The sequence below is a fragment of the Fistularia commersonii genome, chromosome 24 (assembly GCF_037954325.1).
Source record: "Fistularia commersonii isolate RoL2024-O1a breed Wild chromosome 24, RoL_Fcom_v1.0, whole genome shotgun sequence".
In the NCBI taxonomy this organism is placed as follows: Eukaryota; Metazoa; Chordata; class Actinopteri; order Syngnathiformes; family Fistulariidae; genus Fistularia; species Fistularia commersonii.
The window spans coordinates 1,976,925-2,003,897 of NC_141307.1; the positions used below are offsets into that span (position 1 = coordinate 1,976,925).

At 45.4% G+C, this 26,973-nt stretch overlaps 1 protein-coding gene across 5 annotated transcripts; it reads left to right on the forward strand.

Moving 5' to 3' along the window:
- Positions 1-59: 59 nt before the first annotated feature.
- rxrba (retinoid x receptor, beta a) lies at positions 60-24,711 on the forward strand. 5 transcript variants are annotated; one of them, XM_086171686.1, is made up of 13 exons: positions 60-153; positions 944-1,092; positions 3,454-3,689; positions 4,002-4,155; positions 4,270-4,449; positions 7,915-7,935; positions 10,085-10,245; positions 10,592-10,721; positions 11,024-11,156; positions 15,581-15,616; positions 17,450-17,541; positions 17,635-17,740; positions 18,035-24,711. In XM_086171686.1, exons 2-13 carry the CDS (start codon positions 1,077-1,079, stop codon positions 18,180-18,182), a joined length of 1,413 nt encoding a protein of 470 aa, XP_086027812.1. In that variant the 5' UTR covers positions 60-153; positions 944-1,076; the 3' UTR covers positions 18,183-24,711. The 5 variants fall into 5 exon arrangements, with proteins under 5 accessions (XP_086027812.1, XP_086027815.1, XP_086027814.1 ...); XM_086171687.1 differs by lacking the exon at positions 60-153 and adding an exon at positions 191-492; XM_086171689.1 differs by lacking the exon at positions 15,581-15,616.
- Positions 24,712-26,973: the final 2,262 nt, after the last annotated feature.

A 26,973-nucleotide genomic window follows, 5' to 3' on the forward strand; every position in this document is an offset into this window, starting at 1 on the left:
GCCAAATCCTCCAACATCATCATGTTTTCATCCTTGCAGGGGGAGGGAGGGTTGACTGCGAGGCAAAGTGGGGGGGGGGGGACAGACGGACACACACGGGGCCTAGTCGCCACATCTTTTTTTTTTCTTTCGAAGAAGCTGCGCCGTTAAAACGTCAGTAATCCGCCATTTATTTTGGATTGAATAGACATTAAACGGGAATCCGCGTCCTGTGTGTGGGGCTAAAGCGGGGGAGGCGAAACAACTCAGTTAGCTCTTTTGCTCTCTCACCGTTTGCATTCGAGCTAGTCGGCTAGTGAGCTAGCTGGCTAGCTAGCCAGCTAGCCGAGTTAGCGGTGCGCTTGTTTTACCGACTTAATGAAAAACGGGACAAGTAATGGGAAGTGAAAGATAGGCGACGCGTTTCGCGCTTTGCGGACCGTGTGAACATGTATTTTGGTGGTTTATTGAATGCCGTAATAGGGCTGCTAGAGCAAAGCAGTTAGCTGAACGGTGGGTACAGACGTTTTAGCTGTTTGCTAGTTTACGAGCTATGTGTGGCTGCTAACGTTAGCTTGCACGAGCGTTGTTGTGTTGCCATATGTCTGCGCTCCATTTCTGTTTATTTGCCCTAAATTTGCTTTAAATAAATGAAAATGACGCAGCCAGGCGTAATAGAGTCAGCACGTGATTTTTACTTCATAAGTATCTCTGCCCTGGATAGAATGGGGAGACGATAGGCTGACATCAGCTGAACAGCTGGCTGCTTTACAAATTCCTCCCTTAAATGCCCCGAAAAGCATCAAATCCACGTTAATGCACACTCCCGGCGGCTGTCAGGAGAACACGCCGCCGCGGTCCTCCGGAGCCGTCCGCTCATGGCTTTCCACGATTTAAAGGGTGTTTTGTGCGACGTGAACTAACGCGGAGTTCTCTTCCTTCCCCCCCTGTGCTGGAATTTCAGAGCCGTTTTTGGTTTCCTCAAACGACTCGGGCCCGGGCCTCAGTCCGCGGTCTGGAGTTTGGTAGCGGGCTGCAGACGTGCAGGCACGCCGGCGTGCAGCAGCCAGCCGGCCCCCTGCGCCCCGGCCAGCATCATGGGCGACAGCAGAGGTGAGCAGAATAACACATCTTCAGCTGTTAACACTCTCCGGGCAAAACTGATGCAGGACTACAGTTGTTGACGTTCGCTGCAGCTGTGATACAATTTTAATTTTGTGGCTGATGTTCAGAGAGCAGGCCTTTGACAGACCGGTCCCATCCAGAACACAGAAAAACAGACGGAAATCCAAATGTCACACCAGTGTTACAGAGTCGTCTCCAAATTTCTCTGACATGATGCAAGTCTTGTCATAATTTGGATTATTTCGCAAGACCACACATCAAAAGTATCGTCTGTAATGCAGCCGTGAGTGATCCCAAATATTGCTTCGTGCTTATTACTCAGTAATCTGTCATTGTTACCGTGGTAAATGACATGACTCTGTAATTGTCGTGAATTTAAGATTGAAAAAGTCAAAGCAGCAGTAAAAACGCTTTAATTCTTAATTGTGAAAGTCAACGATTCGACTCTTGCGACTCCTCCTGTTTTTCTCTGTAATGACGTGCATTGGTGAACAAATCTGTGACACGTTTGAGTTGACTTTCTAATACGGATGGCTTGTCAAACACTGAAAATACTGAAACTCCCCTCATCTCAGTCATAGGACACCTGGTGTATGTTGTAAGGAACTGTTCAAATAGTTTTATCACCAGAGAGCAGACCTTTTGGACTTTTTTTCAGTCGAGCGCCGACACATTTTCTCTGTTCTTCCTGGAGTTTTATGCTGTCAGAAACAAACTTTCTGCAAAATGTGAAGGAGCCAGTTATTACCAAGCTGCAGATTTTCATGTACACCTCACTGGATGGGACAATGGTCTTCCAGTGATGATAATAAAAACACAATGATGACAGAATATATTATATCAGAAGACTGAATGCCTTGTAGTTACTGTGAACACTGAATTAAAAAAAATACTAAAGTTAACGAGTAATTCACAGTTTTAAATCAAGTGCAGCATATTGTCAGTTGTTAGTCCATCCTTTTATCTGGGTCCAATTTTTAACTTTTTAGCATGTGTTGGTAAATATTTTCTTTATCATTCCTGGCCCTCATTTGCACGCTGTTACTACACCTTTATTGTTCATGTCTTTGTCAAGGTTCCTATGTGTCCTGGAAAACCAGGTAACTGAGAAAATGTCTGATCAGTTTGAGAGACAAATAAATGGGAAAAAAAATGAAACAAAATGTTCTGGAAAAATTCTGTGTTTCTCTGAAAAACAAAGCGTTACATTGGCATTGAATTTTGTAATAGTAACCTGTTTGGATAACAGCTGGGCTTAACTTTAAGAGAGCCGACTTCATTTTTATCCATAAAGTGTATATTATTCTGTTGACACGGGGACTGAAAGAATAGTTAAATATGGAAATAATTAGGAGCTGAAGAATATGTCATGGATTATTGTTGAAAATATCCTGTAAAGTCTTGGAAAATGATGACAAGAAGACACAGGGAACCCTGCAGCCCTTGACTGTTAATCAGATTTAAAGCCTCTTCTCTGTCTTTCTTAGTGAGAGGTAAATACCACCACCTCGACTCCCTCAGAGATTGAGGATTTTCCCCGACGTGCGACCGGTATCTAAGTCTTGTGTGTTGAAGTGGTCCGGGGTTTGCCAGCTCTGACGTCAAACAAACCGCTTCCTGCTATAAAGTTTGTCTGTAGCCTGTAGCAGCAGCAGCAGCAGCAGCACAACCAACTGAGTTGCAGTATCTGAAACAGCGGCTGCCTTCTGGCAGGAGAAATCTGCAGCGACTGCTCTGCGTGGCAGTAACACACCTAAGACTCAAGGCGAAAGTGTCTTCAGGTTATGTAACTCTCATCATAAATGGCTGTCCAGGTTTCATGTAATTGTCAGAACCCATTACAAAAGCACAGTGTTCAGCTGGAGAGGTCTGGTCCCAATTGTCAAACACAAAACCCCTCAACAGTGGAAGTATCCCACTTCCTGTATGGAATAAAGGGAGATGCAATAATTCACAAGATTCAGGAATCTGCCTGCCCCTCTCCACAGTGTTTTTCAAGTTGTGACGCAGACCGTCTTAAATCGGACGGCGGTGGAGCAGAGGACGAAATAGTTCTGCCAGTGTGGTGACAGTAAGGGGTGGTCCCATTGCCAAATCGCCTTCTGTGTGTGTGAGACCGACTGAACTGAAGCGGCCCACTGATGCGAGTTACGCTGCCACGTTCATGCGTCGTGGCTCTTTGTAAAACCCTAAGTTTTTTTTTTTGCGTGGTTCTGCAAGTACAAAGCGTCTCCTACATTCTGAATAGGTAGATTTGTTTTTTTTACATTCGGCCCTTGAGGCCGGGCTTCAGAACCCCATCTCTGTTTTTGCCAGTTCGGCTTCAGAACCCTGTTTCTGTTTTGCCAGATTCCCGGAGCCCGGACAGCTCGTCTGTGTCCTCCCCTCCGTCGGGCCAGCGCTCCCCGCCGCTTGTCCCGTCGGCAGCGGCCTCCATGACATCGCTGCCTCCCATCACCACGGCTGGGGTCAACAGCCCCATCAGTAGCATCGGCTCCCCTTTCTCAGTCATCAGCTCCTCCCTGGGCTCGCCCTGCCTCCCGGGCACGCCGTCGGTGGGCTACGGCCCCATCAGCAGTCCACAGGTGCCGAGCAGTGGCGTTTGGAAAATTCTTGCTCGCAAGCGTAACGGCTGATAAAGCTCAGAACACAAAGGCAGAAGAAAACAATAGGTTTGAAGTGTCGTGTTGCAATGTAAGATGACATAGTTTTGACATTAAGATCTGAAAGTTCGGATGTCGTTGTTTTTAAGACCTGAATTCTAGTCTTAAGATACCAGTTTGAAGACTGTTAATATTAGATCCAGCTGCTCTTCAGGATTTACTGCATCTGCATTTTTCATATATTTTTTCGCCAAAGAACACTGAAATTACCGGTTTGGTCCTCGTTTCCTCCAGATCAACTCAACCGTGTCCATGTCGGGACTCCATGCTGTGAGCAGCTCCGATGACGTGAAACCCCCGCTGGGCTTGAAGCAGCTCTCGTCCCACAGCCCGGGGCCGATGCTTTCCCAGAAACGCCTCTGTTCCATCTGCGGAGACCGGTCCTCCGGTGACTACTCCTTACATATTCCCTCCGTCTCTTGTTTAAAGTTGACCCCGATTGTCCGCAGCTCCTCTTTAAAAATCAGCCTTCTCATTCCCTTTTCTATTGCCTCTATTCCAGGTAAACACTACGGTGTTTACAGCTGCGAGGGTTGCAAAGGTTTCTTCAAGCGTACCGTGCGCAAAGACCTGACCTACACCTGCCGGGACAATAAAGACTGTATGGTGGATAAGAGACAGAGGAATCGCTGCCAGTACTGCCGCTACCAGAAGTGCCTGGCCATGGGCATGAAGAGGGAAGGTGAGTCCGCACATGAGAACACCCAACGCTGTCTGTGCAGCGCAGGTTTTCAACTCCTTTTTCTCATGACCCCGGGAAAGGAAGGAAGATGCTAAACTTGGCATCGTCCACAGAGCTTTTAAAACCATGCTCTGCTTTTTTAATATGTAAAGAACCAAAATGTTCTTCATGTAGATGAAAGTTCTTTTTAAAAGAGAAAAAAAAAAACTGTGTGGTCGTGATCAGCGGATGGAGTCTGCCCAGCCGTCACTGAAATACAGTTTCTTTTGAGGATCCGCTTGTGTTTTACACAGCTGAGCTGAATGCAGGGCCGCTGGATTTGCATTAGAGTCTCACCTTTGGAACAGGATGTGCGTTAAAATGCCGGCCTATTGCTCCCGAGAAGCATTCAGAAACAGTCTGCAGGCAGCCCCCCTGGATGGAACGGCAAACAGACAGAAAGGCCATCCGTCTTGTCTGGATGGAGTTTGAATTGAGTGTGTGGGAGACAGACAATAGTTATGATACTTGATAGCAAACATACATTGGTTTCAGGTGCTCTTCAATGTGTGCAGCCTCCGGCACCCTCTGCCCCTCAAACCACATATTGATGGAAAAAATAACCAGAAACAGCGGAAGTAAGCAAAAAAAAAAAAAAGGGCTATTTGCCGATATTGGATGTAATTGAAGCAGTGAGACGGCTAATGTGTACAGCGCGTTTAGAAACCATTTTCACATCACAGCTGAACACTGCGTCAAAGAAATGTCAGTGAAAGCATCAGAAAATGATCATTTTTATCCTCGGTCATTTTTAGCTGTCAGACTGCGGAATTTCATTCGGGGTCAAACTGATTTTTTTTTTTTTTTTTTGCTAGCCTGGCACCTTTCAAATTTAATTGCATCTGAGCCATTTTGAGCTCCCTTTTGAAGATCCTGAAATTTTCACAGATTTTAACAACAATTTTGTGGAAGCCCTGGAGAATCATTAAACACGCTTTTGTTGCTCTGTTTGCCTTCTTCAAAATGTTCATTTCACGGTGGATACGCCACTGTCTTTCATCAAACCCCTTCTGAAGGTTCTTCCATTTTAGCACGAGAAATTACACCATTACTGTTACACAACTCCTTTATTATTACGGTCTCTAAATCCATCCCATTTTCCCTACCAAGCAATTAATGTCCCGTCATCTGCCGCGTCTAAACTGATGCAACCATGAGAAAGTCCCCCCCCTTTTTTAAGGGTTGACGCAATAATTGAATCTTGGTGATCTCTGTCCGGTCATAAAAAGAGAATATTCATAGGCCTGTTAATATCCACTGGGTGTATTAAAAGGGCCACCAGGCTCCTGTTAACACTCCACCTGCAGGAGACAGACAGGCGTCACCCTCACAGCTCGTCCAGCAGAGTTTTAAAATGAACCCTTGAACACAATAAATATCATGTAGCCAGAGTTTATCACTCTGAAGCTGCATGTTTTATTATTTGGGTGAGGCGGATGTCTGACTCCTGAAATGGTAACATTTACTATTTTTGGAGAAACGAAAATAAAGTGCTTTCAAACTGCATTACATTTGCCACACAATATGGTGCAACCAAAGGTCTAACCAATGAGACCTGTTAAAGGTCCGTCGAGGCTGGCTGGTACCTCTGCCACATCTTAATTATTAATTGTTTGTCGTCAGTGAACCGACTGAGCTCCGACCATTCATAGAATGGTTTTCAGTATTTTGATTTTTCATAATAAGGAAACAACAACCAGACAGATTCAGATTAAAAAGAATATATATATATCACACGGTAATGAAATGGGAATCAGTTACCAGTTAAAAGGGGTTTAAAGTCAGAGTCCTGCAAGGAGACGTCTTCATCAAAGTGTCAGTCACTGGGATTCAAGGCAGGGTTCACGGTGTGTTTGACAAACACACCATGATTTCGTTGTCGTATCGATGAAGCTGCTATCTAAGAGTTAAACAGAGGCCTGCGGAGCGCAGCCTGGAGGAGACATTGACGTGGGACTGACGTTCACCTCTGCTGTTTCATGTCAGTGTCTTCTTACTGAAAGTCATGCCAGATCCACTTTAAGCCGATGAGATTATCCGGTACTGAGGCTACTTTGAGTTGAGCAGAATAGGTAAGACCTGACCGGACCCCAAGCTGAGATTACAGAAGATCACTGCAAAGGGTTCTGGAGATTACTATGATGCTTTATTTAATCCCACTTGGACTCTTAGTTACTTTGTGCGAGGATAGTTACTCAAGCGTTTGCTGCTGTTGTTGTACAAATGACTGCACTCTTGCTGGGTTCCTCCTATTGGAGTTGATGGTAAGCGCATTTGGCAAAATCTGCTTGTGGCAGATAAAACCTCCAAATCCCCGGCTCATCTTTTATGCCACATTTTAAAACCCTTTCAATTTCCCTCAAAATAATAATTTAAAGAAAGGAAATTTCTGTTTATTGTGCCATTTCTGAATGACACGTGTCACAGGATTTTGGAGAAGTTGGCCGTCGCTTTGGTTCCTTTTTGCAATACAGTGAAACTGGATGGTGTTTGTTGCGTGCTCCTACGAAAGCAATTTTATAAATAATAATTATAGACTGGAAATTTGGGAGACTTTTACCTCCCAAAGTCAAAGCCATGGTTCTCTCGCTTTCTCGCCATTACTCCAAATGGCAAGAAAGCTCCTTTAAAGCTCCATTAAGCTCCTTACTCCGTTAAAGGTTTTTTTTAATAGATGAAATTTGCCTTTTTCACCAACAGTGCCATTTTTAATTACAAAAATCAAAGTCGTCATCTGTTAACAGGATGATTCACTGCCTTATTGCTCAAAAATGTTACGGCCGGGAAGACGCCAAGCGGAGTTTCTAAATGTCCAGGGTGAGTTTGTGCATTAGTACCAACAAATCGATTTGAAATTAGAATTTTGTTGCCAAACAGACCTCAGTTCCTTCAGAGGCTTTTTTTTTCCACTGAAATTTAGTTGATTGTGAAACTGTCAATTATCGTTAAAGTCTGCTCCTGTTTAAATGCACCTTCCCATAAGTGACTCCAAGTGGGAACAACTTGAAAGGCCATGATTTCAAAAAAGGATTTTTTCCCCCGTTTTTTTTTTTTAAATCTCCCTAATCATGAAATGTGCAACACTGTTCCAAAGTCTGTTTTACAGAAACCAGACCTTTCTGTGTTACACTTTTAAACATCACAACAAACTGATGGAGATGCATAAATACATCTGCAGGCATTGCCCTTTTTTTTTAGTGCACCGTCCCTTTAAATTCGTGAACCGTACAGCCAACATTCGGATTTCCCTTAAATTCTGACGTCAGAGCTTTAATATTTCTACTTCAACTTGGGGGATAAGAGACTGAACAAGTGCAAAGTGGTGGAGAGGGAGATGGGGGTGGGCAAGCCTTGGAAACACTAACCCCCTTTCCCCCTCTCTTCCTCTTTTTGTCCCCCCCCAAACCCCCCTCCCTCCTTCTGTAGTGGCCAAGATGAACGACAGATGTAAGGAGAAGAGGGAGGGAGGGGTGTGTGTGTGTGTGTGTGTGTGTGTGTGTGTATGTGTGTGTCTCTGAGTGAGAGGCAGAGATTTCTTTGCACATCATTGAGGAGCAGCTGATCTAAAATGTTCCCAAGAGACCGATCAGGATCAGGGAGCTGTTAGCCAGACCAAAGTGCTTTTAATCACCCGCCCACTCTGGCGCTTCCTTCCCAGGCAGGTGCCTGGCCGAGCGCAGTCTCAGCTTTTGTCTTTAGCCTCCTTGAGTGCACGGTGGAAACCGTTTTGATCTCCCCCCCGGCCGCCAAAGCACCAGGTTCCCGTCACGAGCAGACGACGTGGCCGAACGTCCTCTTCATGAATTAAATAGGGAGAGCGACCAGCGCGGCTCGATGGTGGCATGAAGTAGATGAAAGGTTGTTTTTTCCACGTTTCTTTTTTTCCATGTGAAATGGAGCCACACGGGTTAAAATTTCAAGCCCAGTCGTTATAGTCGGGAGACAGGCTCGCTAAAATCCAGTCATTAAAAATGTATAAAATACATTTTCTCACTATAAACATTCCCGTGACATCAACTTAATTACAGGTTTTGTTTTTTCCTCCCGATTTCTTTATTTATTTATCATCTCAATGATCCTTCATCACCTGCAACGATACATTTAATTTGTAAAGTTTAGGTACTGGATCCTTAATTTTCTTTTTAAACCAGGAAAATTCATCTTCATTCAACCTAAAACTCCAAAGTACTTGTATCACTGCAGTCCAGACGGATGGACGGATTTTGTTTGTCTTGAATTTATTCATCCCTCTCACACTCAGAGTAGATGTGCAGCTTCACGGACATGTCATTATCCCAGAGTAACAATGTTTTTTTTTTTTTTATGAGCTAATAGAGTGCTGAAAGTCTTTATCTCGCCGTGGTGAAACGATAGCACTCTGGCTCTCCACTCAACGAATCCCAATGAAAAGCATTAATGCAGCCGAAATACATCCGGAGAAAACAAGAGGAATGAGCCTTTTTGTCACGGTGGAAATTCAGAAATCTACTAAAGTGACAGTGAATACAACCATAACACTCGTGAAAGTTTAGACCGGAGCTTAAATGACGCCGCAAGATAAAACTGCTGCTCTTGCTGAAAGGAAAATGTTCCCCTGGATGTAAGTTCATTGGCACTGATGTTTAATGCAGCTTTGCCTGTTCATATTAGGGATTTCAGCTTTGATTGTTTTATTTTTTTTCATCATTAAAGGTCAGATGACCTTAAACTATGATTTTCTTTAGTATTTTTTTTTTAATGTCAGTAAGTCGCTAAAGCTAATCCAGACTTCAGAAGGTGAAATTAAGTTTCACCGCTTCAACCTGTGCGAAGTTCTTGTGTTCTGATCAGCAGCGTCACATTTAGTGAGAGAACACCTGAGGACGTGCAACATTTCCTTGCTTATCTTGTTTTGTCCATAAGACAATATTTCTAACTGAACAAACCAGCTGATCATGATGGAACAATGATCGGACAACTGGACAATGAAACACCTCAAGGTTTGCTGGAACAAAAAGCAAGAAATGACCTAAAAAGGAGCAGAAAATTTGGTTTTGAATGACTTTACGAAGTAACGAGCAACAGATCATGTAAAAAGGTTGCCAGTGGTTACTTGACGAATATGTGATGAAAATTACTAGCGGATTAAAAATAAAAGATAAACACAAAATAACAATGCAAAACAGGGAATCCTGACAATTAGAAGTTAGTCGTCTTGTTTCACTGTGAGGCCGGCCGTAGTATGAAAGACAGCGTGAAAGTTTTTGACCCTTTCATGGACTGTAGACACGACTCCTCTTCCCCTCTGTCTCACACATTTGTCGCTTTTAATCTCCCGTCACTTCTTTGCCTCCTGTGTTTGTTTGCCTCCTTCACTCCTGCCGCTGTCCTTCCACCGCCGTCCATCTCCCCTCATCCCCCCCTTCGTTGACCCACCCGTCCTGCTCCTCCTGCTTTTTGGGTCGTCTTTTTTTTCTGTCGTGCCGACGCCCCCTTGTTTCCCCGCACTATTTTTCGCCACTTTGTTTTTTCATCTTGACCTCCCCGACTCTCACTTCTCCTCGTTCCCCTGGCCTTCCTCACCTTTATCCTCCGCCGTGCCTCCCTGTCTCGGCAGCCGTTCAAGAGGAGCGTCAGAGGAACAAGGAGCGAGACGGCGAGGTGGAGTCGACCAGCGCCGTGAACGAGGAGATGCCGGTGGAGAAGATCTTGGAGGCCGAGATGGCCGTCGAGCAGAAGACGGAGCTCCATGCGGACGGGAGCTCAGGCGGCAGCTCTGTGAGTACACCAGGGGGAAATCTCAAGTTAACCCTGACCGTGGGATAATGTACTCAGTTGGGTTTTATTCCAGTTGGTGGACCGTCTGCTCCATCCAAAACAGCTGCTGTCACTTGTTGTGTGCGAGGTTCCTGTCAGTTAGGTTTAGCTAGTTGTTTCCATCCCCGTGTGTGGTCCGAGGCCGTTGTGTTTAGCTCACCGGGAAACAGATATACTCACCTTGGTCTGACGAAGTGAAGCGGTCGGTTCGGATGTCTTCTCCCCGGTCGGTTGGCGATTCAGCAACACCGGCCGGAGCTGGTCGCTGTGTGTCCTCGGACCGACGACATTACCGTTGCCTTCGCAGCCCAACGATCCTGTGACCAACATCTGCCAGGCAGCGGACAAGCAGCTCTTCACCCTGGTGGAGTGGGCAAAGAGGATCCCGCACTTTTCCGAGCTGCCTCTGGACGACCAGGTCATCCTGCTGCGTGCGGGTAAGCAAGTTTTTTTTTCCCCCCTTTTCCTTTTTTTGCACAACGTCCACCGTGAAGTGGGTCATTTTGATACCTGAGGCTTTTGTTTGTGTGAATCCAACACCCGAATCAAGAATATTGATTGCGCGGGCAGTGCATCCACACTCTGGTAGAAGTTAATTTGCGTTATTGGTTACAAACTAATGATAGCAGATGATGCCAAACACTTCTTTTCTCCATCCACGGCACTCAAGGAACAAGTGAAAAGCCGTAGAGAAGAAGAATATTTATCAATTCAATGGAAACTCCCGACTCTTGGACAGGTTGGAATGAGCTCCTGATTGCGTCGTTCTCCCATCGCTCCATCTCGGTGAAGGACGGGATCCTTCTGGCCACCGGCCTCCACGTCCACAGGAACAGCGCGCACAGTGCAGGTGTGGGCGCCATCTTTGACAGGTAAGACACGAACACCAGCACTTGCTGTCGATACACTAAACCCCGTTTTCCACCACATGGTATCAGCTCGGCTCCCGTAATGCCTGTTCTCGCTGCATTTTCTGCCCCTTGTTTGTGTCACAAAAGGTATATTTGACACACGGTCTTGTTTTTCTTGTCACTTATCGGCATATTTCCTTCATGCCTGAAAAAAGAGAAAAAGCTAAGTATAAAATCTTGTCGTCCGATAGAAATAATTAAAAGTTCCCTTGTTTTTCAACTACAGCCCCCTAAAAATAAAAGAGCAACGATAATATATGAATTAAAGGGATATTGATTTTTATGTAATTATTTCTGAATGTGATATTTCATATAAATTTCATTTAAAAAGAAAAAGTAAATTTTGAGGTCTGTAGTTAAGACTGACCTCCCAGCACCATTTAAGTGAAACATCATGGAACCTTAATTTTTTTTTTTTTTTTGAAAAACCAGTACAGACTGTGGACTGTTTTTCCTTTTTGTGTGCGGAACCCCGAGGAAGATTATTTGAATTTAATAGCTGTGGTCAGGAACCGCCTTGTAATAGAGAACCTGAAGAGCTGCGGCGAGTCGATACCATGCGGCGGGAAAAGGGGACAACATGGCAATGAACTCCTTCTGATGGAGTGGCTCGCTCACCCGGGAGGACATGACACCACCTCAGACAACATACTACATTCAGGGGATATTTTGAGCACCATGAGATGTTAGGTTGTTCCTCAGAGGTCAGATCCCTGCCGGCAAACAGGACTTGGGCAGCCCACTCTTAGCCTGAAGAATGACGATGCTTTCTAAATATCTGGACTTCACGCGCTTCAGTTCTCAAAGCAAAGCCAAACGTAACCCACCCACATGCATTTCCTTCTCTCTGATGGTTTCACGCTCTGCTCTCTGTAACCCCAAGTCACATGTTGTTCATGTTTAGCCAGATTGTTGATGGGGGTAAGGGATCAGGATACCGTGTCGTCACTGCTGCTTGGCTGCAGCTGCTGTGTTCTGCGTTGGCTGTGATTGGCTGAGACATGTTGCTTCTCTAGTGCCGCCTGTAGGGGTGACAGCGCATGCTGGGATGGCTGGTGATTAATCCAAACCCATAGACAAGCATGCACGCGCGCACACACACACACACACACACACGCGCGCACACTCAGTCGCATAGCTTCTACTGCAGTGTTTGATCTTGTAGTAACTGCTGCCTCACCTACTAACTTGAGAAAGCAAGACAGAATGCGTTCCCAAAATTAGGACGTCCCGCTATTGTACAGAAGCTTACAGTGGTCACTCAGATTGAGTTCAGCTTACTTTGTAAAACACTTAATTTTTATTTTTAATCTCAACAAAAGCAGACAAAATTTTGATTTTTTTTTTTTTCATGCTTAATAAAGGAAACTCATGTGTCGAAAACAAATTTGGTTAATTCTGTCCAGTTGCGACTATGAAAGAACAATGTATACACATTATACTCCTCTGATTATCTTTTTTAACTGCTCTTTATTTCTTTTTTGTGCCATTATTTTTGTTTACATTTCAGTGAAATTATGTCATATTTCCCATGATCCCATGATTTTAGAAAATGATCATTTCACTTCCCAAAGAAAAAAAGAATTGAAACATTTACAAGTTATGATTTCAAGTTAGCAATGAATTGGCAAATTGTACGTATATGTGTAGAATTTTCAGGGCTATGGAACACTCGTCTATGTTTATAGATATATTGCCCAACACTAATCCTAAACAACTTCTCAATCATAAATCAGTTATCCTAAATATATGGTCTGTAATAACCCCATTTGCTACTATTGATCAGTTTAGTTCAGTTTGATTGCAAACGCCCCACTGTTTTTACTCCAAAGAAGCCTTCTTAGTTTATTACACCATTCAAATCAAACTGTAAAACCTCAAATTATTGTTATTTCCCCTGTGTCAATATATCATGAAATTGACACATTACTTGAAAGAAATACTGCTCCATATATTCTCAGGAGGTGTTGAGACATTTCCTGCCCCTCGAGAATTCACTCGTTCGAACCGGATGCCTAAAATAAGCTCTGCGCTAATTTGGCAAAGAACCACGTGTCCATTTACTTCAACACCCCAGAAATGCCAACAAAAATAAATCAACCGCTCAATACTTTTCCTCCTAATATACTGATCTATACATCCATGTGCCAGTTCATTGGGTACACACGGATACTTCCAAGCTGAGTAACACCTACGGCAGGGGATGGACGCATTTCCACTTCCTCGGCTTTATCTGTTGTGTACCTCATAAAATGGCAGGGGACTGTATATTTCCCTTTCTGGCGGTGCTGTCTCCTAGCAGCAGGCCTCAGTTTGAGCTTGGCATCCGTACGAACGCTGATAATGAAACCTCCCCCTCGAAGCAGATGTCGCACCGGGCCGCCCCTAAACCTTCGGAGCGCCACGTCGCCCCCTGAAGCAACCCAACAAACCAGAACATACGCAGTTTCAGAAAACACAACGCGTTCAGAGTGGAGAGAAGAGCGTTTGGGGGAAACACGCCCTGAATCGTAGGGCTTTTTCACCGTGGACATTTCCACCTGTAACCGCAGGAGAAACTGGACTGATTTTACAAACACTTGCTCTATCTAAGAAAGGCATTAGATTGACCGCGGCGCCGCTTGATAAGTATTTAAGGAACATGTGCTGTTTTTTTTCAGCAGGTGTGATTCTCAGTTCAAGGGTGCTTGAAGTGACTGCTCCCCTATGGCCTTTTTTAAAATAAGTCATTCTCTGACTGTGTTACTGCAGAGGCAGGAATAAATGTGCACAGTTTTAAAAATTGGCTTTTTCAGAAGGGTTGAGACAGTTACGGTCACTTTTAATCCCACAAAAGACAAACCTATTTTCTGTTTGAACACTCAACATGTTTGAATATCAGATATTTTTTTCTCCATTAATGCCTTTCCCTAATTTGGTTTTGCGCACTTTTCAAGATGGCCGTCCTTCCGTGAGGACAACCCCGTCTTCGTGTCACCTCTTATTTCAGCTGCTTTTTAGCGAAGCAACAATTGGCGGCACCGACGTCGCGTCTGTCTGCCCCTCTTCCCAACTGCTTCCCCAATCAGTTACTCAGAAAAAGGAAAATGGTATTAATGGAAGGCAGATACTATGATAACCGTTAATTTTCATACCAGGGTGCGACGTGATACCAGTGTACTGCCGCTGCCGCAACCCTGCCCGTCTCCAAGAGTTTCACCCCGGCCTCCATGATGGCACACCGACATTTATGACATGAGCGGTGTTTTTAACGAAACCCATGAGTCGACGGAAAACTAAACACGGAGCAATTTGGTAGAGACGAGCCGGGCTTCCAGTAAAGGAGGGAAAAAAAATATTGTCCGAGCATCATCTGTTCATGTAATTCATCTGTTCACGTAAGAACCTTGAAGAACCTCCATCATTACACGCGTACTTTTGATATTTACGACCTTGTTATCAAGCAGGACTCGTATTTATGAATTCTTTAAATGGATATGTGCTTGGGGAAGCGGTTGGGGTTTCCCCCGCAGCCGTCTGAGCCCCAGAGGATGCCGGCGTCCCGCCAAAGCTGCGACACGTTGACAGTTTTCTAAATATCACCGGCGACCTACTTCCAACTGCTGATTGATAACACGGGAGTAACAACACAGCGCGGTGCTCAGCGACACAAAGTCTGCACGAGGGGGAAATCTGTTCGATCTCCATGTTTCAAAATGTCCACGTGGTGAAAAAGCCCTGCCTGCTCCCTCCCAAGCGCCTAAAAGACTGGATTCCCAGCTGGAGGCTCCAAATACCTAAAGGCACTGAAGGGTAGAATCTATCCATCCATCCAGAATCTAGGGCCCACATTTTTTATTGCTTGTTTTGTTTTCTAATTTTGTGTTTTCTGATTTGTTGTGTGAAAATGTCGTCCTTTTTTTGTGTTGAATCCATTTTTTTTTTTTTTTTTTTTTTAAACAAAATGGCCACAGCTTTTTCTTGTTGTTTGATTCTGTCTCTTATAGTTTATGCAGAACTAACATTCAGGAAGTAACATCTAATGTCCCTTTGAGGTTTATATTTGTCACTAATAAGCAGCTTTATGTTTACTAATGTTCTCATGCTGTTAATGCATTTAGCCCAGAGGCTGTTTCTTATCACATGATTATTTCCTATTACAAATGTGAATAACAGAGCCTTCAATAGGGTCACAGCATCAGATGCTATGAAATTGAATTGAATATTCTACTGTAGATGCAGGACCAAGATACAGCAAACCTCAAGCTCATGTTTTAGCTGAATCGGGAAAACAGCAGCAACATTTCCACCATGAGGTTGACCGTGTGAAGGGCTAAAAAGCACACAATGTAATAGCAATGTAATGTTTACTGAAATGTAATAACACATTGTGATTGAATACACAGGGCGCACAATGCTGAGGTTGGGGCCATATTTGACAGGTAATTACGCCACTACACAAACACTTCTCTTGAAGCCCTCCTCTTGAGTCAACACTGAAACAAACACAAGTGAGATGGGAAGGCACAGGCGTGGAAGCAATATGTCTCGCTGTTTAGTCGTTCTCTAATCGGGAGAGTCGGGGACCACTCGGCAAACTCAACAGCTCTTCCAGTTGCCAGGTTTATCGCCGGCCCTCTCCAAAGCCCTGATAGAGCACCTCACAATCTGGGAGCGCCTTGGCGACGGCAGCTGTTCCATAGCACCGGCCGGTAGATGTGACCCTGTGGTTTATCTCCTACGCTAGACATTGTGTAAATACTGGCAAGCTCGTGTAAATTTAGGATTGCACTGCTGTTTCTATGGGTGGCTTCTGTTAAACTCTTAGACAACCGCCGGAACGAATCGGCGGCGTGGAAAGGGAACGGTCGTTGTTCAGGGATCGAAGGAACCGAGAAACACTACCGTTGGACTGACAGTGGAAGGGCCAATGCAACGTGTTTCAGTGGAAACAGAAAGAACTGTTCAGTTCGAATGCACTCGCCAAAAACAGCTGCGAAAGCCCCCCCCCCATATCCAGGATGGTAGAGAGAGGAGTGACGCGTCCTTGAGGGATGTTGAGTGGAACGAGTTTCAAGCGCTAAAACGCACTGCAGATTCATATGAATCGCAGATGAGTGATTTCCCAGCAATGAGGCCCTTCTTTGTCCAGACGCAGCTGATGCGCTGCCCTCAGCTCGCCGCCTGCAGGTCATCAGGAACCATCCAGCTTTACATGCGAGGTCAATGTGAGAGGGCAGGAATCCACATTGGATCCATGAATAAACCTGTTTTTTAAACCCGACAGCTCAAGCTTTAAAACATGACCTAAAATCTCTTATTTCATTTTCCTTAATAATCTGTTCATTTCAGCCATTTGTCTTTTGTCCTTGCGGGCCCCCTTAGAGCTCGGACCAGGAACGTTTCAGCTCCAGCTGAGGGGGTCTGTGATAAAATGACCTCGGCGTCATTAACGTTTGCTTCCGCTGACGACAGCAGCGGCTTCAGTCTGGTTTTCGCTGCCATCTGGACTGTCTCGCCATCACAGCGCAATATAAACACACAAGTTTGAGGGACAGAAGCAGCTACAGCTCAGCGGCATTTGGTGACAAGAACTTACAACCCCGACTGGCTTTTAACCTTTTTTTCCTGCAGAACCGGCACTTTGGGCCCCAGTTTGTGCGGGCATTCAGCGCCTGATCGGGCCTGACTGTTGCATTCACACTGAGTGAGCCGATGAAAGATGGACAGCTTCATGTGGATGCTTTCACATCCATATTTGAAATATATCCTGAATAATTTCTACTAAAACACACAGATATACATCTCCAAAAACACCCCCCCCTTTTTTTTTTTTAACTCATGGCCTTCCAAAAACAGAAATCACCACATAAACAGAACTAGTCCTCCAGATGGAGTCCAATAAGCTGACACACCGGTGAGAAGCTGGTGCGGAACGTAGCGCTTCTGCTAAAGCAGAGCTAATTGGGCACCAGATGGTCTTTCGGGGTCACGGTCAGGACGCGGCCACGTGTGGTCCTGAGCGTCCTCTGGACCCGGGCCCACGTCTGTCCACTCGTCGTCGGCTCAGTCGGGGTTGAGCAGCGTCAGTGACGTCGTGATCACGGCGGACGGGCCTTCTCGGTGGTGCTGATTCTCCTCCTTCCTCTTGTTTTCTCTCGCTCTGCTTCTGCGCTCTACTTCTTCTCCCCTCCTTTCCATACCTCATCTTCCCGTCTCCCCTCTGATTTGCCGGTGTTCTTTCCTCCCTTCTCCCCTTCTCCTCGCCCTCGCAGAGTTTTGACAGAGCTGGTTAGCAAGATGAGAGACATGCAGATGGACAAGACGGAGCTGGGCTGCCTTCGAGCCATCATCCTCTTCAATCCAGGTACGCCTGCCGGGGCAGAACGTGCGTCGCAAAGGTGGAAACCAATGGAGGCTAACGGTCCTAATGTCCTCTGTTGATATTCTCCACCTGAAGATGCCAAGGGATTATCCAACTCCAGCGAGGTGGAGCTCCTGAGAGAACGGGTTTATGCCTCTCTTGAGACTTACTGCAAGCAGAAGTACCCCGACCAGCAGGGCAGGTACGCGTCCCGCTCGAAGTCCAGCGCAACACGCTCACTTTGACTGTGAATGTGATGACAATCATTCGAAACGTTGTCAAACAGTGGAATAATGAAAAACACACTAAGACGTCCCGTGAGTCTGTCAGGAAATAAAGACTGAATCTACGAGGGAGGCGGTTGGTCCGCTCTCAGTGTGTATGGAAACCCACTTTCTGTCCAGATCAAATTGGATTCTTTGAAGCAACATCTTTGCTTTAAGTTTAACACAGTAATTGTGTCGCTCTAACCCCCCGACCACATCTTCTTGTCCAGGTTCGCGAAGCTCCTCCTACGGCTCCCGGCGCTGCGCTCCATCGGCCTGAAGTGCCTGGAGCACCTGTTTTTCTTTAAACTGATCGGCGACACGCCCATCGACACCTTCCTGATGGAGATGCTGGAGGCGCCTCACCAGCTCACCTAGACGAGCCAGGTTTGGTCCGGCCAGGATCCGATGCACACCAGGACGAACCGCGTGGGGGCGCCGGCTCTTGTTGTTGGGCTTCACTTAACTGCAGCACCTGCTGGCTCTAACGTGCCAGCTCTCACATACACACACACACACACACACACACACACACACACACATTTAATTCTCACCAACTACACACACGTTCCCTGTCACAGGCTAATATGACATGCAGATCGTAACTCGCATCAGTGAACTGACACACAATATAACTTTACACACGAGTAACGTGGCTCTGAACCAACAGTATGCTAGGAAAACACACACTCAGTTTCCCGCCGTCCAGGTTGGGACTCCAGGAGATTTATCTCTTTTACCACATATATACAGTAAACGTCTTAAGTTTTAGTTACCCTTCAGTTTCCACATCTTCATCTCAGAGTGGGTTTTTTTTTTTTATTTGCTTCTGCACAACTGGTATACTTCCTGTTTTTAAACTGGGTTACACTGCTACCTGCACCTCTGTATATTATGTCCATCACTAGCTAGTTGGTGACTCATGTATGGTTTTAGCTTATAAATCCGAGTGCGTAGCATTTCAATCAGCTGTCCACCATCCAAAAAAAAAAAAAAAAAAAAAAAAAGTCTTTCTTAAAGGTCAGGAAGTGTCTTAAACATGGACAGGCGGACACAACCTCCCAGTGACTTCATCCAACCCTTAACCTAAAACATTTAAGCTTTTTTTGAATATCCATTCTGAAACTTGTTGGAGTTTCTATCTTGAAGTACTGTACTCATGAAATGAGAGCTTTTTCCAAGGCATTGAAATCCAGGAAAAGGGGGCCGGGAGCACCTTGTTGTCCTCCCCGCCCTAATGCGCACAGTGGGCTTTGTAAGACAAGAAGAATGACTTGAATTTTTTTGTTTTTGTTTTTATCCTCTTTTTCTCTACTTTGGCAGTCGGTCGGCATTTCGAACAGCTCGAGGCTTTAGGAAGTAACGGCTTCATGTAAGAAGAAGAAGAAGAAGAAGAAGAAAAAAAAGTATTTTTCTCTCTTTTATGCCCCCCTCCCCTGAAAAGAAAAAAAAAATCCTCCTTTTTCTGGTGGTCATTTATGCACTTTTGTGAGTTGTAACTGTGTAAATGTTCCCGTTTTCCTCCAAATGACCATCTTTTCTGAGACATCCAAGATGACCTTGAAGGTTCTACGTGTAGGGTTCTCATCACATCACTTTCAGACCACCTGAAATATCCACTTCAGTACAGGTGTGCCAGCATATCCGTGTGATGTGCGGCTCCCCGTTTTTTGTTTTGCTCGCTCTGCGCCGTCCCTCCGAGACGCCGTCGGCTCCCGTCTCAGTTTTATTTGCGTGTCCGATCAGGGAAACCGTGGAGTAACTTGAATTCATCAGGCGCATCCGGCTAAAGCGGTGCAGTGGAGGAGGATAGCCCCTTCAGGGTCGCTGCGGTTCGAAATGATTCCCGCTGGATTCGACACCATGAAGCCGATAAGTTTAACAAAGGCTTCGCGTTTTGTCCTCTGCAAAGATCTTGAACGACCGGGGGGCTGTCGTGCTGGTCTGCATTAGCTTTAGCCTACTGTTCCTAACAAACTGGACACATTGGGACAGAACTATCGGCACGTCGCGCAAATGTTAGAAGACAAAAAAAAAAAACAAAAAAAAACTTGAAATTGCTGGCAATGATGCGGTTTGTCGTTCCAGCGAGCTCGTAAGTCTGTCACTCAGAGGAAATCAAAAAAAAATCACCCGTGTTTGAATATCTGAAGTTTGTTTTTCTCTCGAGTGCTTCTTGTTACTGTAATCCAATGATGTAATGGAAGCCCTACACGTACCGCCTGCAGCTTGGACAACTATCCGGTGTGTTTCGGCTCAGCGCTTGCGACTTTTGTACAGTAGATGTAAATAATAGACAGACAGGAAAAAAAAAAGAATCACACGGCGGCGGTGCAGGAAGAAATGCCTGTTCGCGCCGGTGTTTCTGTCGGATATGTGGTTTCAACCAACAAACACTTTTATAGCTCTATTTTTTTTTCCTCTTGTTCTCGGACACATTCGGCCTTCCTGCCAGGTAAAGGATGGCTGAGCCCAAACCACACCTCACTGCTGCTTTTTGCACCAACTTCTGCCAACCTTTCCCGGCGTTTTCTCCAAATCATTGGGTTTCCTGGACAATTGCACTTGACATAACTGTGATTTTTTTTTTTTTTTCTTAAACTCACGGGCAACTGAATACGAGCATAGCAGCTCCCACACGATCAAAGCATATAGTCTATGAACGCTCGACAGCGAGCAACACTGGGGTACACGTCAATATTTTTCTTTTTGTCAAGTATTTAAAAAGTGTTGAATTTCAGAGGTATGTTTTAGCCCTCTTCATAGTTTCCAAGTTAAATAGGAATGAAAAATGTACATTTTGCAGTATCATTCAGCAGGGAAGAGGCACAGCTGTTCTCTACCAGGTGCTAAAACGTGGTCTTTTTAGTTTGGACACATACACATTTTACACCAATGCAATGCACGGTTTGCAAGTACGTGGACAAATCAGACGGCCGTTTCTCCGTCCTCTCGGACGAGGCCTGCTCAAGATGTAGATTTTTTTTTTCTGCCGTTCTCTCACGTCATAACCCCGAACTTCACGGCAGCCGTCAGCGGTCAGGAGATGAACTGCCAACGGGTGTTTGTTCACTGACACACACACACACACACACACACACATACATGTACACACACATAGCCAGAGCGTTTTTTTTTCTCCTTTTTTCTTATTATTAAGTGTTATCGGTGGAGGGGGGAAAGCAGCTTTTGTTTACTGCGCGGCTTCTCCGAGAGGATCCGGGGCCTCCCCCATGTGATGAGGACTCTGAGGCCAGAAATCTGACGACCTGTATGACAGGCGGTTCTTTCTCCATGACGTTGCTGAGTTTGCTTCTTTATCTCCAGATGTCCGCGAACCCGACCCGCAGCACAGCATCCTGACCGGTGCTGGTTATTGTGAAACGGTTGCCGGTTGATTTTCTACGTGCTGCCCTTTTTTCATTGAAAGGGACAGCTTACCACAAAATAAATCTCCTTTGCTTTCCTGCGTTGAGCTCCGACCAAGCGGATCTTTTTGGTGTGAGCTGCTGATTGTCGGAGAGATGTTTGCCTTCTCTTGGATGCCGTGGAAGCAGGTCTGAGCAATTATGGACTAAAAAAAAAAAAAAAAAAAAAAAAACCCCCCCGCCCCCAATATCATGATAAATATGGCGCGATCCCTCCCGAACTGCGTACATGTTGCACAAAAAAAGTGTGTGCATAATTGAGATCACTTTCATTTTAACCTTGTTAAAAGTATTTCACCAATATTGCTGCATTCTTATTTCTCGCCTAATTTCAGATTTAGGTTATTTCCTTTTTTCCCGCAGGGTGGGGGCTTCTGCTCTTGCTTTTCTTGCTAAATTTTAAGGTACTTTGTCAGTGATATTTAATGGGACTCCTCGCCACTTTTTATGAATGTTCCTTTTAGATTTTTACAAAAGCGTACAAAGTCAGCATGGAATCGTCAAACGTGAAATCGAAGTTGCGACACCTCAGTGTGTTGGTCTTCGGTTCGAGTCGGACCCGCGGCGCCCAGAACAACTGAAAATCCACAGACTTGGTTATCAGCAGTTTCCTTCCAGGAACTTAATGTGCAAGAAAGTAGTTCCTTCAATAGCTGCTGACAGTAAAGCCTGTAGTATCTTTAGTAATCGGCCTGCAGTTTCTGTGCTGACGTTTGTTTTTATTTTCAGTATTTTCTTTTTCAATTTGCAGTTTTCATTCGTTTTTGGGCGGGGGAGCTATTTCTCAGCGCAGAGCCTCCCTCTAGTTTGCACCAGAACGTTTGCGTCTCCTCAGCAAAGCCGTGGAGATGTTTGAAGGGAGTAGCTTTTCAGAGTGAGACGCTCCCTTTCAGTGGTGCCAATTAGTGTAAAAGGATTTTGCGGCGCTTCGGATCTGGTTGTCTGTATTTTCACCGCTTTTCATGATAGAGCATCGCTGGATTATGTTAGCTAGCGCACCCCCACCCTCTTTAGTGTGTGCTATCCATAGTCAGATTTTATTTCTTATTTTTTTCCAGAATGTTCGCTTCAGTTGAGAGTCCCATCTATACTTTAGAGCGACGGATCGGCGTCCTTCACTCCGGGAAGGATTTCCTTTTGAATGTTAAAAGCCTGCTGCTACTGCATCGCATTTAAAAACGAAAATGAAAAAAAGGACAGAAGAGGGGGGCTAGAAATGATGATTACACAATAACAGAGCGCTGAGTGATTGACGTTAAAAAGAAAAATATATATATATTATTATTAACGCGCAGAAGTTTGTCTGAGAAAATGTCAATCTTTGTGGATGATTCATCAAAAAAGTCAAAATATGCAACTTGTATATTCATATCGTGGTGACGTGGTTGAACAGTTTGTCATGCAATATGCTCACTATGTTCCTGGCTTTTGTACAATTTTAGCTTTGCCTGTTACAGAGGTTCGTAGAAGCCGCTTCCAATCCCTGTGTGCGTTTTTTTTTTTCGCTGCGAGCTTCGGCCCCTCGGAGGCGGAATAAACCCGAGCGGGTTTTCCAGCCCCCGAGCCGCGTCGGGTTTCCTCCGCCGAAGCTTGTCCGGCCGCAGGGATGCTTTTATGCACAACGTTAGAGGAAGCCTCTGCAGGCGTTTGGGGCGCCCGTTTTCACCCCAGCGGGTGGAGGACGGACGTGCAGGAGCGCGAGGGGCCGTTTCACCCACGCCGGACCCCCCGAAGACCTCACTTCCTCCTTCCCCTCTGTCTCTTTTTTGATTGGTTCAACCCTGGGCCTCTGCGGTGGAACCCACTCGTAACTCAGACTGTTGGAAAAGGATGTGAAGCTTTGCCGAGGAGCCGAACGGGGGAGAGGGAGTCTTGACTTACTTTACTTGACGGCAGAGCGGCGACGATCTAAGGTTGCCGTGGGCAACTGTTAGCCCCCCCCCCCCGTGCTTTGCCCACCGATGTTTGTCGCTGCGACATCGTGCACTCAAGGCGGACGTGTGCTGCGACCTCTCGACTGCGTAGCAGCATCGCCGTCGCCATCTTTGTTACACTTTGAAAATGACTCGCTTTTTTGAAAATAAAAAAAAAAAAAAATCACATACAAAATATTAAAAGTATGCATTTTTAGAAATGGATGGCAGGCTGTGACTGGAAAAAAAAAACAACTCGTGTATAGATTAGACATCAGGGTTTGCATTTTTACTTCTCTTTTTTTTTCCCACACCGGCCCGTCCTGTCGGTGAGGTGAAACCACCTTCCTCACTGCTTTCACGTGGGCCGCTTTTTGCGGACGTGGCGTCTTTAAACACAGGGCCGCTCAGTTCCCGCTGCGTGCTTGTCACGTACGTATGAGCGTGCACGAACCCCCCCTCCTCATCCTGAAGTGGGGCTCTGACAGGAATGGAGTGACAGCTCTAGTGGAGAGAGGGCAGGACCAGGGTTTGGGCCCCTCTCGGTGCTTTCAGCTTCGTATTGGTGCTTTTTTTTTTTTCCTGAAAAGGGTGTTTCAGCCCTTCTGGTTAACACAGAGGTAAGAAGAGCCTGGCACCTGGACCTGCTCCGGCTTCCGGACAAGATGCTATAAAACTGCCTGTTTGAATTTCAAGCTAAGGCTAAGAGTTGGTGGTTTGTAGCAGCCGGTAACTACCCGCCGGTTACCGGTCGGCTTGACGTGGACCGGAGGCTGGTTGAACGTGTGGACGGACTTGAGATTGTAGGCGCAGCTTATAAAAAGGCGTAAACTGCAGATGTCAGACACGCACACACACGAAAGGCATCTATCTTTAGCGACCGAGCAGTCGTCACGAGGACGTCCCGGCAGGAATCTGGGCGTCCGAGACGCAAACTGCTCAGATCTGCGACCCGGCAGGAAATATTGATCTGTGGCCTTTCCGTGCCGGTGGATGGTGAGATGTTGCGAAGTGAATCGGCGGGTCTGGAAGGCAGGCGGCGCTTCTGAGCAGGATCTGGACACCCGTGCCATGATTTGTAGTGTTTGATGGAGAAAAGAGGAGTTGCGAAGGTCAGCGAGGAGGAGGAGGGGCAGGACTTGTAGGCCAGGTGTTTGTCAAGAAGATTTTTTTTCCATTAGATCTAGAATCTTCCTTAGTTTACTCTTCACCTAAACAAAAATTAACTGTTTCTTTGTCTCGTTTTCCGTCTCCTTCTTCCTCTTCTTCTGCGACATTGCTATTCATTTTTTGTTTATTACAAAGTATTAAACAAACAAATACAAAACCTGTAAAATCTGAATGGAATCGTTCACTTTTATTTTAATTTTTGGTTCCCACTCTTTTCCTGGTGTCTGTTCTTTGTCCTGTTTGTATTTTACTCCATTGTACACGTGGAGCTGATTGTGTGCTTTGGGGATTGAAAGAAGTAAAAAGAAAAAAATATGAATAATTTTTTTCAGTCATTAATTCTGAATCTTGTTTCTGTTTGTTGTATCATGTCCGAGTAAAGGTTTTAATACTGTACCCCGACTGTTTCACACTCTTTATTTAAACACACTCCTCACTGTAACACTTATAAATCACACGAGCAATGTTTTCTTTTTGCAGTTATTTTCTCCTCTTTCTCTAGTTTCAACCCCCAACCACTGAAATAACAGTCTCTATTTTTATTTTTGGTTTCGCGAAATGTTTCAAAAAATCTCATCAAAACATCGTCTTCATTTGTAAAGTAAAAAAATCTCTTTGACACGGTCGCAAAAAAACGCATCTTACTTTTCTCGAATTTTTCGATGAGATGAGAACGAGAACAACTTTATTTATCCCGAAGGAAATTGTTGTGAAATAAGTAAATAGAAAAATAGAAGTAGAGAATTTAGGAAAAAGAGACACTAAGGTGCGGAGAAGCTCCGGCGGGCAGCCGCCCGAGACAGCGCCGGAAGTGGACTATATCTATATCTATATTCTATACCTTTTAAAATACACTGCTCAAAAAAATAAAGGGAACACTTAAAAAACACATCCTAGATCTAAATGAATGAAATATTCTTATGAAATACTTTGCTCTTTACACAGTTGAATGTGCTGACAACAAAATCACACAAAAATGATCGATGGAAATCAATTGTATCAACCCATGGAGGTCTGGATTAGGAATCACACTCAAAATTAAAGTGTAAAAACAAACCCCAGGCTGATCCAACTTTGATGTAATGTCCTTAAAACAAGTCAAAATGAATCTGTGTTGCTTCCTGAGTGGACACTATGATTTCACACAAGTGTGATGGACTTGGAGTTACACTGTGTTGTTCAAGTGTTCCCTTTATTTTTTTTGAGCAGTATATTTTTGCTGTAAATCAGCGCAACATGAGGGGGGGGAAAAAAAAAACAAAAACAAACTTGATGAAAATGAAAAACCCCTCCCCGCGCAGTCGGTGGAATGGAGCGTTCCGGCCCCTCGGCCCCTCGGCCCCTCAGTCCAGCAGGATCCCAGGGCCCCGGGTCGCCGCTGAGGCCGCACTACCTCCTCCGTCCACTAGAGGGCGCCTGTCTCTTGCCCTCCCGACGTCTCAGCGAGCGTGGTCTCCTGCGTTACCGCTTCCCCCTCCCTCCTCCTCCCAGTTCCAGCACCTCATCCAGTTGGAGAATGTCTGTAAGTTCTAGGTACATTTGGAAGCTGGGCGTGATCCATGTCTCCTCCCCGGACGCAGACCCGAGCTGGACCTCGGCTCTGTAAACTCCGGCGTTCTTCGCGTTCGAACCCGAGAGTGTTGGCGCTGTTGTACTTCATCGTCACGTCCTGCCGCGGTTCAACGCTCGAACTTCTGGGGTTGCTTTAATTCTCGTTTATATCTTTACCTCAATCCAGCAAAACTTGCTGACCGAGACGGGAGAAAGTCAACGCACAAATCACTGCGTCCTTTTTTTTTATTAGTTAGATATTGTTTTCCTCGTTTGTCATTTAACAGATTTCCAAACTTGGCGTTTTGTCTGCGTCAAAGGGACACCTGGGTGGGTTCAGGGTTTCACGTTGTGCATGGCAATGTTATCGCTGTCCTTTTTTTGTACAACTTTTATGGTAAAATGTGCCTTTGGTCAGCCGCTTTTAGAATAACTTTAGAAGTATGTATTTTAAAAATGGTCATCTTATTCATCTAGTTGCAGCTATAAGACTCACTTGACTGAAATAATTATTTTAAAGTGGAAAAGGCTGATTTAAGACGGAACAGGCTTTTAAAAATGTGGATTAGATGGCGGTGATTACACTTGAAAGAGGTGGAAAAAAGGAAAAATAGCCATAAACCTTTTCGCCTTCAACCGCCTCCGTGGAATTTGTTTCTGCAGTTCCAGTCGCCGCCACCAGAGGGCGCTCACACAATGAGAGCTCTGTTCCGCGGGGATGAGGCAGTGTGAGCAGCTGTGTGTGTGTGTGTGTGTGTGTGTGTGTAAAAAGACCTCGTCACCTCTCAGCTCTGGGTGTCAGACAGTAAGTTCCCCACAAGAATGGGTTCACCGCCCGGCGAGTTGGGTCATTGTCTCGATGTCTGCGACCTCTAGAGGCCGCCAAATCCTCGTCGTCATCGTCGTGCAAAGTCGTTGCCGAGTGTCTCCGAATGCAATTTGTTTGGATTTAGTGTCCATTTCACCTTATGATCGGTATCATTCACTGCGTTTGCTTCCCGTGAGCGCAAAAAGTAAAAAAAAAGGGGACCGTGTGTCAGGATATATTTGAGGGCAAGTGCTTTATTTGGAGGCCAGGGCTCTGCAGTGATTCAAATTGTAAATCGC